Source organism: Triturus cristatus, unplaced genomic scaffold, assembly GCF_964204655.1.
Source record: "Triturus cristatus unplaced genomic scaffold, aTriCri1.1 SCAFFOLD_205, whole genome shotgun sequence".
NCBI lineage: Eukaryota > Metazoa > Chordata > Amphibia > Caudata > Salamandridae > Triturus > Triturus cristatus.
The window spans coordinates 985190-999528 of record NW_028187869.1 but is presented as its reverse complement, the minus strand read 5'-3'; the positions used below and the strand labels follow the sequence as shown (position 1 = coordinate 999528).

Below are 14339 nucleotides of genomic sequence, written 5' to 3'. Positions count from 1 at the left end.
TCCATAAATGGATAACTGCTATGGAGAGAGCCTGTAGAGTACAACAGGTCCCCCAAAAGCAGTGGGCAGCAATCTTGTGACTCTCCTTTTCAGATAAAGGTAGAGACAAGCTCATCACTGTTAGAGAAGAGAATGCTGATGATTATGAAGTCCTGAAGAGTGCACTGATAGATGGGTTTGGCTTAACCACTGAGCAGTACAGGTTGAAGTTCAGGGACACCCAGAAAGCACAGACTCAAGACTGGACTGACTTTGTAGATTGTGCAACCAAGGCTCTGGAGGGTTGGCTGGTTGGTAGTAGAGTTACTGATTTTAAGGGATTGTATAATCTTATGATGAGAGAACAGATCCCTAATAATTGCCAGAACCAGTTGTTGCATCAGTACCTGGTGGACTCTGATCTGACCTCTCCCCAAGAATTGAGAAAGAAGGCAGACAAATGGGTCAGAACCAGGGTGCGGCAGAAAACCCAGAACCAAGGGGGTGCCACTAAGAAGCAGGATTCTAAGGGCTCTGAGAAAGGTGGGGATAAGTCAAAAGACCAGAAGTCTTCACAAGGGCCCCAACAATCTGCATCTGGTGGGGATTCACAATCCAATAAAGGAAAAGGCAAAAAGAAGCCATGGTGCAAATTCTGTGAACAGAAAGGGCACTGGACTTCTGATTGTAACAAGTCCAAAGACCAAACCACCACCACTCCTGCCCCTAAGGCAACTGTTTCCCCTAGTGCAGCTACTGGTGGAGGTGGTACTCAGAATAAGGGTGTAGTAGGGTTGACCCTGGGTTCTGAAGTGGACTCTGGCCTAGTCAGAGTACCCACTCAGGCATTGCTGATTTGTGATGGAGACATTGATATGTCCTTCCTAGTGAGCCCCAGTAATCTGGGCAAATACAAACAGCAGCCAGTAATAAATGGCAAACAGGCTTTGGCATTCAGGGACACAGGTGCTAGTGTCACCATGGTGGCAGAGGATCTTGTGGACCCTGGGCAGATCATCCTGGGTGAAATGTACCAGGTTACCAATGCAAGCAATGTCAGGACCAACCATAGTTTGGCAGTTGTGAATTTCTCCTGGGGAGGGGTAACTGGCCTAAAGAAAGTAGTAGTCAGTGCAGACCTCCCTGTCGAATGTCTATTGCGCAATGATCTAGAGACTTCAGCCTGGTCTGAAGTAGAGTTATGGACTCATGCTGAGATGTTGGGCATCCCTGCAGAGGTATTTGCTGTGACCAGGTCACAGGCCAAAATGCATCAAACTGAACCAGCTCTGGATCCTGAAACTATGGACCAGGTACTACCCAAGAAGAGGAGTGTTGGGTTAAGGCAGTGCCTTCCCCTCCGTCTCAGAACACAGATTCACCTCTTGAGGGAGGAGAAGCAGATCCTGAAGAAGGAACTGCCCCAGAGGGACTTGAGCCTGATCAGGTTAAGTTCTTGGGGGCAGGGGGACCTTCCAGGGAAGATCTGAGTAAGGAGCAACAGTGCTGCCCCTCTCTTGAACCCCTCAGACAGCAGGCTGCTGCTGAGGCTGCTGGGAGTGCTAGTGGGTCCCATAAAGTTTATTGGGATGAGGGACTCCTATATTCTGAGGCTAGAGATCCAACCCCTAGAGCCACCAGGAGGTTGGTAATACCTCAGAGGTTTAGGGGGTTCCTCTTGACCCTAGCACATGACATCCCTTTAGCAGGACACTCGGGCCAAAACAAGACCTGGGACAGGCTTGTTCCACATTTTCATTGGCCACATATGTCAGAGGACACCAAGGAGTTTTGTCGCTCCTGTGTCACTTGCCAAGCCAGTGGCCAGTCAGGTGGCACAACAAAGGCCCCCCTGATACCACTACCTGTGGTGGGGGTACCCTTTGAAAGGGTAGGGATTGACATTGTTGGTCCCCTTGACCCTCCAACTGCATCTGGCCACAAAATTATCCTGGTGGTAGTGGATCATGCCACCAGCTACCCAGAGGCAATTCCCCTGAAGACCACCACAGCCCCTGTGGTGGCAAGAGCCCTCATTGGAGTTTTCTCCAGGGTGCGTTTCCCAAAGGAGGTTATATCTGACAGAGGTACCAACTTCATGTCAGGATATCTTAAAGCAATGTGGAAGGAGTGTGGTGTAACATAAATTCACTACTCCCTATCACCCACAATGCAATGGGTTAGATGAACGTTTCAACAAAACCCTAAAGGGAATAATTAAAGGCCTCCCAGAAAAGCTTAGGCGAAAAGGGGACCTTCTCCTTCCCTGCCTTCTGTTTGCATACTGAGAGGTTCCACAGAAGGGGGTTGGTTACAGCCCATTTGAACTTCTGTTTGGGCATCCTGTAAGAGGTCCATTATGTTTGGTGAAGGAGGGCTGGGAGTTACCTCTCAAACAGCCTAAACGGGATGTGATGGACTATGTACTTGGTCTCCGCTCCAGGATGGCCGAATACATGAAGAAGGCAACTAAAAACCTGGAGCCCAGCCAAGAATGCAAAAACAACAGTTGATGGACAGAATGCAGAACAATGTCATACATTCACTCCAGTACAGAGATCTGGGCCTAAATCCCTATTTTTTTTGCTCACCATGCCATTCCAGTTTGAACCCAGCAATATGCAAATCAGTCTTGACTCTGTTCCTCATGGGAACAGTCCAGCCCGAACTGCCAAGCCAGGTCCTCCCTGGACTGGAAACAAGCATCCTAGGACCGGATTCGGGGTTTCACCCCTCTTCAGCCAGGATAGCTTGATTCCAGTGGCATGGAGAGCATGGGACTCACGTCTGAGCATACCCGTCCCACTCGGGGTGACAAATGCAAAAACAACAGTTGATGGACAGAATGCAGAACGATGTCATACATTCACCCCAGTACAGAGATCTGGGCCTAAATCCATCGGTTTTTTTGTTCACCATGCCATTCCAGTTTGAACCCAGCCATATGCAAATCAGTCTTGACCCTGTTCCTCATGGGAACAGTCCAGCCCGAACTGCCAAGCCAGCCAAGAATTACAAAAAACTTGGCATGACCAAAAGGTTGTGCTGACTGTGTACCAGCCAGGACAGAAAGTGTGGGTGTTGGAGCCTGTGGCCCCAGCAGCCCTCCAAGATAAATGGAGTGGCCCCCATACAATTGTTGAGCAAAAGGGAGAAGTCACCTACCTGGTGAATCTTGGAACTCCCAGGAGCCCCCTTAGGGTGCTCCATGTCAACAGATTGAAACCATATGTTAACAGGGCTGACATGGGCTTGCTCATGGCAACTGATGAGGAACAGGAGGAGGAGAGTGACCCTCTCTCTGACCTGCTCTCACAGAACCCTGATGACGGGTCAGTAGATGGTGCTGCTTTGGCAAGCAGCCTCACTGACCATCAGCAAACTGAATGCAGACAGGTTCTGCAGCAGTTCAGACATATGTTTAGCCTGACCCCTAGTCAGACTTCCTGGTGCACCCATGAGGTGGACACTGGAGCCAGTCTGCCTGTCAAGAGTAAAATCTACAGGCAACCTGACCATGTCAGGGACTGTATCAGGACTGAAGTCCAGAAAATGTTGGAGTTAGGTGTGATTGAGCCTTCAGATAGCCCTTGGGCTAGTCCTGTAGTCCTAGTATCCAAACCTCATACCCAGGGTGGTAAGAAAGAAATTAGGTTTTGTGTAGACTACAGAGGCCTCAATGCAGTCACCAGGACTGATGCCTATCCCATACCAAGGACAGATGAGCTGATTGATACTTTGGCCTCAGCCAAGTATCTTAGTACATTTGACCTAACAGCTGGCTACTGGCAGATCAGGTTCGCTGATGATGCAAAAGCCAAAACAGCATTTTCAACCCCTGGTGGGCACTACCACTTTGTGGTGATGCCCTTTGGATTGAAAAATGCACCTGCCACTTTTCAGAGGTTGGTGAACAAAGTTCTGGCAGGGATGGAAACTTATTGCTCAGCTTATCTAGATGATATTGCGGTCTTTAGTTCCTCATGGCAGAATCACCTGGTCCACCTCAGAAATGTTTTAGAGGCCCTGCAAAAAGCAGGCCTCACTATCAAGGCCACTAAGTGCCAGATAGGGCAGAGTCAGGTTCTGTACCTGGGCCACCTTGTAGGTGGAGGCCAGGTTCAGCCTTTACAGAGCAAAATCCAAACCATCATGGAATGGGTTGCTCCAACCACCCAGACACAGGTAAGAGCCTTCTTAGGCCTGACTGGGTACTATAGGAGGTTTGTTAAGGGATATGGATCTATAGTGACCCCCTTAAATGATCTTACCTCAAAGAAAATACCAACAAAGGTTCAGTGGACAGCTAGCTGTCAGAAGGCATTTGAAGACATAAGCAGGCCATGTGCACTGCTCCCATCTTACAGAGTCCAGACTACACCAAAAAGTTCATTGTCCAAACAGATGCTTCTGAGCTGGGTGTGGGAGCTTTACTGTCTCAAATGAATGATGAAGGTCAAGACCAGCTAGTAGCTTTTATAAGCAGAAGGCTGACCCCTAGAGAGAGAAGCGTTGGTCAGCTATAGAGAGGGAGGCCTTTGTTGTGGTGTGGGCCCTGAAGAAGCTGAGGCCATACTTAAACAGATTAAAGGTGAAAACCTAAAACTTTTAAGGTGGTCCATTTCCCAACAGGGGATGGACTATACAGTGGAACATAGGCCTGGGACCGGACATGCCAATGCAGATGGACTCTCAAGGTATTTCCACTTAGAACACGAAGACTCAACTGGTCAAGGTTAGTTTAGTGTCCCTGCGTTGGGGGGGGGGGGGGTTGTGTAGGAGAGTAGGATCTGCACCTTATGTTGCCCCCACTTTTTTTTCTGATGTTAACACTGGTTTCTGGCTATAGTCTGGCTGGGACCGTGCTAATCAAGGCCCCAGCCTCTCTGTTCTCTCTAAACAACTTGGAGTGCATATTAGATGCACTAGTGATTGGATACTGTGGTACCTTATGAGCCCCTAGTATATGGTACCTTAGGTACCAAGGGCATAGGTACTTCACAGGCCTACCAGGGGCTGAAGCATGTATTATGCCACCCCTGGGAAGCAGACTAAATCTGACACCTCAGGCCTGCTACTGCAGCCTGGGTGAGGTAGTGTTAGCACTCCTCACTGAGATATAGGTACACTATATCCCTAACTGCACACACATATAAACCTATCAGTCACCCCTAAGGCAGGCCCTATCAATCCTGAGGGCAGGGTGCTTGGTTTCCATGTGAGGGGGAGCCTCTGCCTGAGCAGGGCCCCTCTGCAGCTCTCAGAGTCCATTCTCTGTGGCTGTTTGTGGATGCGGTCAAACCATATACTCTTAAGTGCATTATAACCTAGCGGTAAATGCTAACTTTGGAATGGCTGCATCAAAACATGTTGTTTTTGGTGTCAAACGCTTTGGAATCATACCCCCACACCAGTAACTGGTGTGGGAGTATGATCCCACCCTTCTAGAGGGATAGACATGTACCCACTGTGGAAACACTGTAGAATCCTGAAGAGCCCTGGCATCACAAAATGGATGCCACCAGTCACAGACACTGGGATGCCCTCCTGCTGGTGACCGAAACTCGCAGTGGAGGAGGCCCAACAATAGGCATCCTGTCACAGGGAGGTGTGGTCACCTCCCAGACAGGGATTAGTGTATTGGGGCTGGGTGGGTGCACTCCTAGAGTGCTTTGAAGTCCTGCACTGGGGGATCATTAGGCTCCTCTGTACATATGCCAGCTCAAACCGGTTCAGGGGCTACCTGCCCCTGCTCTGGCGCGAAACTGGACAAAGGAAAGTGGGTGTAGCCACCCACTCCCCTGACCCTCCCATAGGAGGGGTCATAGAGCTAGTCCCTCCTTTCCTTGTAGTATAAGTTAGGGAACCCTTGCCATTGCAAACTAGATATCCCTGGACAACGCTCTGAAGAAGAATCCTGGACCTTCGACATTCCACTACCTCTGGAAGACTGAAGAATCTCCCTTGGAGTCAAGGAGTGACTTCCCTGCTTGGCAGGCACCAAAACTTTGAATCAACGGTCGCAAACTTTCCCGCTCCCACCGGAATCCGAAGTCCCTGCAGCCCCTGAAATGGATTTCCTGACTTCTCCAAGGCCATCGTGAGTCCCCAGCGATGCTGAGGCAAGTGGACCCCACGAGTGACGAGGAACCGCAATAACTGGGTACCGGGCACTATTTTCGAGTGCAACCCCTTCACGACGTTCTACAAACGTGTGCATTGGACCACGTGTGGTCCAAGCCTCCAGCAGGATTTCCTCCGAAGATCAGAGGCCTACCTCGTCCCGAGTGACCATGGGCTCCTGGTGAGTGAATCCTCCCAAGGCGTCTTCGCGATCCCTTGCCGGCTGGCTTGTGGGTCCCCAGAAGACTTTTCTACAAAACCAAAGGGCTCCCCTGGTTGCTCCAGGCCTGCCCTGACTTACACTCGCTGGGTGAGTCCCTCACACCTTGCTGGTCTGCACCGTTGACTTTTTACACTTTCCACGAGACTTGCTGTTGTCAAGGCTTGTTGGCTCCAATCTGGTCGCCGACACCGCAGTAAGCTGCAGACTTCGTGGGACATGCCGAATCCAGCTCCTGGTCGTCGTCGACGCCTCCTGGACCTCGTGGCTGAAGAGTCAAGACACCCGTGATCACCTGAAATCACCCGACGACTGTGGGCATCCAGCTTCCTTGCCCCGGGTCACTGCCAAGAGACTTTGAACACTGTCTCCTCTGCTTTCAGGTCTTCTTTCTTCTGAATCCAGGCTTGGATTCCACCGGACACTTCTCCTGTCTTCACAAGCAGCAAGTCTTCTTTGGCTCCCATTGAAAACGGCGCCGCGACCCGACACCAAAAGACACCTATGCACCCGGCTTCCCTGGGTGAGGTAAATCCAGCACTACGGTGCTCCTGTGGGTGTTGGCTCTAGAACTACTTACCCTGTAAGTGACTTGCATGTAGACTCTCCCAAAGTATCCTAAAACTCTAAATTTCCAATCGCGACTTGCTCCATTGAAGTCAATTGGGATCCGCTGCTGTGTTCTCACACTGCATGCGTCTCCCCTGGGTCCTTTACTTACCTGCCTTGGGTGGATTAGTGAGGCCCCAGCGCTTCTGAAGGTCCTAGGCCTTGTCCCTTCTCAAGTCGTTATCTCGAAGTCTCTTTTTTAGTATATGGTCTGGTACGCCCCTAGGGCCCCAGCCATATTTGTGCTTAACTTGTTGTGAAATGTTGAAACTGAATGCAACAGGATGTGGATCACTCAAGTGGCCAAGTAATGACTTGGCATATTTTGCAAAACACTTTCTGATCATCCTAAACATTGTGGTTATAAAAAAGACTTTCTATAATGGTCGATGTTGGGCCCTTATAGAGGTCTAAGTGCAGCAGAGCATTTAAGAGAGAAGATCATTCGGCGAACAGAAAGCATGAAATGTTAAAATATGTTGATAGGACATTACTGATGAAGCTTAGCATAAGCTGGTATTGGCGCTATGAAACTAGGTTGAAACAGCTCAAGTTTAATGAGTGCATTTTGGGAGGCTTCTCTTGTATGAAGGAGCAAGAAAGTAAGTGATGTGTGACAGAGAGGAAATGTTTCAGTGTGGGTGTGGGTATATAACTTGTGAAAAGGGAGTGCCTTCTTTGCACTCAGTTTCTGCTAGAGGTGTTGCGATGAACTACCTTGTATGTGATGTTGCTGTTTTTTAAGTTGGATTAAGTTCAAAGGGAAGCCATCTGACAGATGGGGAAACAGGTGTGAGGTAATAAAATCGTTTTGTGTTGAAAACCTTGCTACAGTGTAGTGAGCCCAACAATGTTAGAAGAGCATGTCTATTTACGATGTTAATTTAATTTAAGCCCCGGAAGGAGCACATGACAGATGCATTACATTCCGACTGAGAAAAAAAGAAGCACAACGGATGGTAATGACAGCCCTTGGCCACACACCAGAGCAGGCTTCTGATGTGGCAGCACTAGGTAGGTTTTGGGGGTCAGTGTAGGGGAAAAAGTACCATTCGACTGGAGAAGGAAATAATCAGATATGTTTTACCATATAAAGGTCACAAAATGCCCTGGAGAGTTATTTATAAAACATGGGTTAAATCATTCAGTTGCACAAATAAATTATTTAAATATAGTGATAAACTTGAAGTGAGGTAAGAGCCAGCCGATAATTATTTAGGAACAAGGATGTACATGAGGCAGAAAACCCCTAGTGAGGATTTAAAACCAATTTAGATAATAGGTGATTAAAAGCTTAAATCAAACATTTTACAGAAATGTCACCTTTGCTTGCAGTGCTTAATGAAAAGTTTTCCTTGATGTTATTAAAATACTGAGAAGGACAATCATTTGGTTCTGAGATGACACTTTTTTAACTTTAAAGTAGTGATGTATAATAATCTTAATGCCAAACATTTTATTGCCATCCTCTGTATCTTTGTCTCCATCAACCATATTTGATCATCCCTCTTTCTCAATATTTAAAATATACTTTTTATTTGCTTAAGAGCGCTGAGTCCGACTATTAAGAGATACAGTTTTCCTGGTCATATTTCCCTCAGGTGTGGGAATGCTGTAGGCTTCTAGGGTCTAAGCAAGAAGATATAACTAACTTGATTTCCTCATACCCCGGTTAGACGTATGCACAAAATAAGTGCAGATACTGGGGTGAGAAGAAATACTTGAAAAATAATGTTTTGCTGGACTGATTAAGTTTGTGCAGTAGATTGGTACAATATGCAATATTATGATTAAATTATAAGAAAACCTTGAACAGATTGTTTGTATGCCATACTATTTGAAGCCTAGATACTATGTTATATTGTTCCATTCCAGAATTTGCACTGTGACTAACACATTATGCTTCAGGATATTTATTAGGGCCAGTGCTCCTCTGGGTTTTATTGAATATGATTTGCATGTTTATTACTAACCAACACTAATTAAAGATCATTTCAGTACAGTGATAGGTGGTAACTGAATCTTTAAGTAAGTGACACCACAGTTTGCAGACAAAACAAAGAACACTGCACTATTATGAACTTGCCTCATGACAACAAATTGCATATTTGCACATCTATGTTGAATCCAGTGACTTGGAAATAAATCAAACTGTTCATGAAAATTTGATTTAAAACATGAAAACTGGGTACAGGAAGGTTTGAAGACTTGGGCAGTTGTGTGTGTCATTTTGTAATACATGGCCACAAAATACCTTAAGAAACCCATGTTCATCCTTACCTCCGTTTCTGTGCTTCATTGCTAAGCAGACTTCAATAATCTGTACCCCCAACTCATAGTAAAAATCTCCAACTCCTAACATCTCCGACCAAAAGCCTTTACCAGCTGGACAGAAAAAAAACAAATGTAAGGGAGAAAGCCGTAAACGCCACAGCAGACAATTGGTCCACAAGACGTCAACAATATGCTGAGGCATGATACACACCACAATGGATTATGTGAACCATTGCAAGTGTAACATATGACAGGGAGTCAGGTTTTACTGATGGTGCGTTCAATAGTAACATACAAGTTTACTGCCTGCAGTTTCTCTCTATCTGCAGGTCACAGGCATAGCGTCAGTTATCAGGGTCACACCATCTTCATTTAAATATTAGTACAGAGTTGGTCACTTTATCAGATCATTTTTTAACATAAAGAGCTAAATAACAAAATATTCAATTACGGGGAAGGGGGGTATGGAAAGAGAAATACTAGTTTCATGAAGGGGGCATCATCAGCTTAATGGTAAGATGGCTGCAGCATTTTGAATGTTAATAAACATTGATTTAATACATGATGCAAGCACCACAGGGTGGAAACCAGCTCATTGTGACATTACCATAAATATACCATGTCATTAGGTGTAGGATCAAGGAAAGAGAAGAGGGCAGGAAAGAGAGCAGAGGCAGAACAAAGGAGAACAGTTCAGAATGTTGAAGGAAGAACAGAGTCGGTGAAAAGGCTTTTTCTGGTAAAAATGGCAGAGTGACGGGTGATGGAAGTCAACATTGTGATGGTAACACAAGTTCAAGGATCATTCTCCGGTCCTCCCTTTTCATTTTCAGTGTCAGTACAGTCATTCAAAAGGACACATATCTAACATACAGCCGCAGTGTGCTACATTTAGGTTTATAAAAAAAAAAGCACAAGTGTGTATGAAATACACAGCATAATGAGTACAATTTTTAATTTAACACGCTCTGAACGACAACAAACACATCTTGCAAGAAGATAGTTGTGTGGCCATGCTACTATTTACCAATTTTAATTACTCATAATTTGCAAAAGACTTGAGAAAAGTTAGGCAGGTGCACGATGAGCAAACAAAAATAAAAAAAATATTTTAGGACTGTGTCCACCCATGTAAGAAGGTAAACTCTGAACAACTTAATAGTAAGAGCTTCTAACAAATTATGCTTTGAAACAGAATGGTTTAAGGGAAAGAGGCACAATGTTGGTGCACAGATATCAGCAGCATGTTAGTGCTGCCACCACTGCACAGAAATTCATGGCAAGTCAAAAAGCAGTTTTTAGTAGTAAAAGAAACACAGCAACTGAAATACAAGTTGCAAGCTAAATAAGGAAACAAAGTCCAACAGTCCACGTAAGAGGTTTCACCCAAATCCAGTCTCTGCCAGCGCTCAGCTTTAATCAGAACAAGCTAATGGAAAAACTATGCTTATTTCAGAAGTGAGGTAAGAAACTGAGAGCAGATGCCTTACAAGCCAATGGATCCACACCGATTGTTGCACACATATCTTGAAACTGCACCCTGAACTGAGAATTTTTCCGAATGTCTTGCTTGTGTTTGCTTGCAAATTCCTCAAGGTTAGTCTTAAATGTGTCCAGCTGCTTAGACATCTGTAAAAGAAAGAATATAAAAATTGAATTGCAAGGATTGCAATCAAAAGCTTGGACTATAGAGCGCATACGACTTACCAACCAATGCTGTGAAGCGCAGAGAGAAATTTAAAGTCTTGATTACTTACTAGTAATCATCACTATACCACTTCCTCTTTACCTTATCAGAGTACTTGCGAACTAAGGTAGTCAATACCTCATCTCAATATAATCTTAAACCATTATTTTACTGTTAAGACATTAAGTCCTCTTGCCTGGTAGAAAGATTATAAAATGGGAATCCACTCATTCCTCTTCTATACCATTGATAATATCTGTTGGCACCCCAGGTAGGAAGTACTGGGACGAGAAAGAGGATTTAATGAAATGAGGACTACTGCATTGGGTCTATGGATCTTCGAGGAAGAGGTAGACGTGAGGCATATGCTTGCACAAGAATCCAACTACAACTAGCACTGGCAAAGCCAATAGGTCTCGGCTTTCTGACCACTTAGCTTTGCCAATGTTTGATGTGATGCAGCGTGGCTAAAGCTACACAGAAAAAAAGCCTTTGACGAGGTCCCTTGAGTCATTTTGCAGTTGCATGCACCACATATGCATGCGACATACAAAATGATGCAAGCATTTTTTTGATCTTTGTAATTACCGATCGAACTAATGTAAGACGGGGGAGGGGCTACATGGCAGGCGCGAGTGGGGGGAAAACACCACAGAGGGTGGTACGAAGCAACACGGAGGGCACAGGGAAGCAATGGGGAGGAGCATACGGGCATGCGCAACAGGGTGTGAGGCAGGCGACAGAGAGCAACCCGAGTGGAGAGAAATACAAGAGGGAGACAGCTTGAAAATACACACTGTCATTGAGTGCTCAACATGAAAGAAAAAGGTAGCGCTTGAAAATCAAGCAGTGGAAGTAGCGATGTCAGCCAATCACTGAGATTGTAAAGAGGCAATGCTCCATAGCAGAGGCAAACACCAAAATGACAAGCTGGGACACAAATAAGAAGTAGGCAAATGGGAATGACAAGGAAAGCCAACCAATAGTAAACAGCGGGTGGGCTCCAAGCCCATTTACATTGTTGATAAGCCGCTGTGTGCCTCTCAACAGACAGTGATGCACTGTCTAGCAGGCTTGAACTGAAAAGAACCACTGTAATATTCGCATTTAGAACCAGTGTCCCTATCACTTATCCTATGTGTTATATTTTCTTGCTTGAGGTTAACTGAACTATTGCTTAAGAGACCATCCAAAAGACAGACTGACACATTCCTGTCTCGAGTTCACTAAAGGTTAAACTCTATTGGAGGGGGGGGGTGTACTTCCCTCCAACCGAAGAAAAGACTAATCCATGCACTGTTTCTGAAGCAGCGGTACGACTTAAGTTCCTTAAAGCATACTGAAGGTATATGTAAGTAGGAGTTAAGATGTACCAACCTGCTTCAGTTATGTCAGAATACTTTCCCATGCACATAGTAATGCTGCACCCTTATATGGCCCCCTTGCGCAAATAAATGCTGCAGCTGACCTGCAGCAGTGACCATATGGCCATAGCTCCTTTGATTTTACGTAGTTTTCACAGTGCTATACACTGGAGACTAACGTTCACTGTATGAGCTGGAAACCCACTTTTTTTGAAACACTACAACCAGTTTTGATAAAACAAGCGAAAATCGTGTTCCTTTGAATAGGATGGAGACCACTTGGCGTAATTAAGCATCATTCGCTGTAAAAATTTAGTGCAATTGCGCTATTCGTGGTACGCACTGGAACAGTGCAAACGACAGAGCCCAGGTGGTGGTCATTTGTGGTTCTTTTGTTTTTTGTCACTTTTTGTAGCGCAAAATGCTTCCTTGAATATAGATGCATTTTGTGCTAAAATAAATCCCAAAATGCCAGTTCTGCATTTTATGTAATTATGCATAGGCAAATTATGCAAATTTCGTAGCAACTAGCTAGAAGTTTGTTTCTTTCCTGTATCATGAGGACTAGATAAGTGCAGGGAAATGAATCGTGGTGCAGAAGGACTAATTTGGCTGCTGCATGCAGGAAGATGAGGCAGCTGCTGCGGCAAGATGATGGTACTGAAGTTCAAAACAGAAACCTACCTATCACAACTGTGCAAATAACACTGATTGGCAGGAGCATGAAGGCAGCAGTAGAGAAAACGAATACGAGTTCTCAGCGACATACACGTAAAAACAATTCTAGAGGATGCTGGACTATGACTGCCATAAACATGCTGCCCTTAAAGAATTAAATTGTGTGGTCACATACCGTAAGGCCACCAACAAGCAGAAGCGTGGTGGCTATGGACACCACAAACAGCACCGATAAAACACATAAAAGGCAGCACAGCCATGGAAATGAAAAACGAAATTCCCAGTTTTTGATGCAAGACTTAGCCTGATTACCACACATGAACACCCCTCACCCCAGCATTACACGACTGCCTGCCACCCTGGAGGAGTTCCCTTTGCACCAGTGTGTTGCAGGACACTGAACTGGATTGCAAACTGTGTATCCTGAAATAGCCCTGTGTGTTCCGCAGAACCAAGCACCGTCAGCAGCACCAGTGACACATATCCGAGTAGACTTAGATGTCAATGTGAAATAAGAGGACACAATAACACGAGAAAGGGCAACTTGAGTCCATACAATCACGACCATGGTGCAAGAAACTGGCTCTATATATACTGCACCAAAGTGAGGTACAGTGTGTATAGAGTCCAAGGGTCTGCAGAGGTTTGGCAGAGGTTAAAGTTAGGTAGAACCTTACTCTCTAAAGTGGTAGCTTGGTCGAGCAGTAAGGCACTATCAGAGGACAGTGTTAAGCATTTGATGTACACACTCAGTCAGCAAATGAATTCACACACTCAAGAACTGAACTCTAGGCCAATTGTTTTGTATAAACAAGCATTGGCATAGCCAATAGGTCTCGCCTTTGGGACCTTATAAGTGTTTAGTTATCCAGCACAATATCCTTGGTGCAACAACATCACGTGTTGCATGGCTAAATACTTAAGGTCCCAAAGGCGAGATCTATGCCAATGCTTGTTTTGAGTGAGTGGCTCATGCAGGTATACCACTGTGAGGTAGAGAAGTTGAGAGTGCTTTTACAGGAGCCCCTGTGACATTGTGCCTCTTCAAAATGTATCTTGGGTCTGGTGTAATACTTCTAGTCCCTATTCCCGTCTTCTTGCACCCAATGCATACTTAAATGTCCCATGCACAGGCGGGGTTGACACTCCTATTACCTCTGCCTTCCAGTGACACTTTACCCGTCACAGGTGGTGGTGGATGTGGTGGATGTGGTGGTGGTGGACGTGGTGGTGGACGTGGTGGTGGTGGATGTGTGGTGGTGGATGTGGTGGATGTGTGGAGGTGGACGTGGTGGTCGTGGATGTGGTGGTGGTGGATGTGGTGGTGGTGGTGGATGTGGTGGTGGTGGTGGATGTGGTGGTGGTGGTGGATGTGGTGGTGGTGGTTGTGTGGTGGTGGTGGTGG

General features: G+C 45.8%; 1 protein-coding gene across 8 annotated transcripts in view; it reads right to left on the bottom strand.

Annotated features, from left to right (window-relative positions):
• The window catches only part of LOC146770465 (vacuolar-sorting protein SNF8-like), a 296161-nt gene that overhangs the window by 189316 nt on the left and 92506 nt on the right, over positions 1 to 14339 (bottom strand). For all 8 annotated transcript variants that reach the window (XM_085640436.1, XM_085640437.1, XM_085640434.1 and 5 more), the window contains 2 exons: positions 10696 to 10834; positions 9212 to 9316 (listed from right to left, as the gene is read on the bottom strand). In XM_085640436.1, coding sequence (XP_085496562.1) covers positions 9212 to 9316; positions 10696 to 10834 — 244 coding nt within the window. The remainder of the gene's footprint in view (positions 1 to 9211; positions 9317 to 10695; positions 10835 to 14339) is intronic.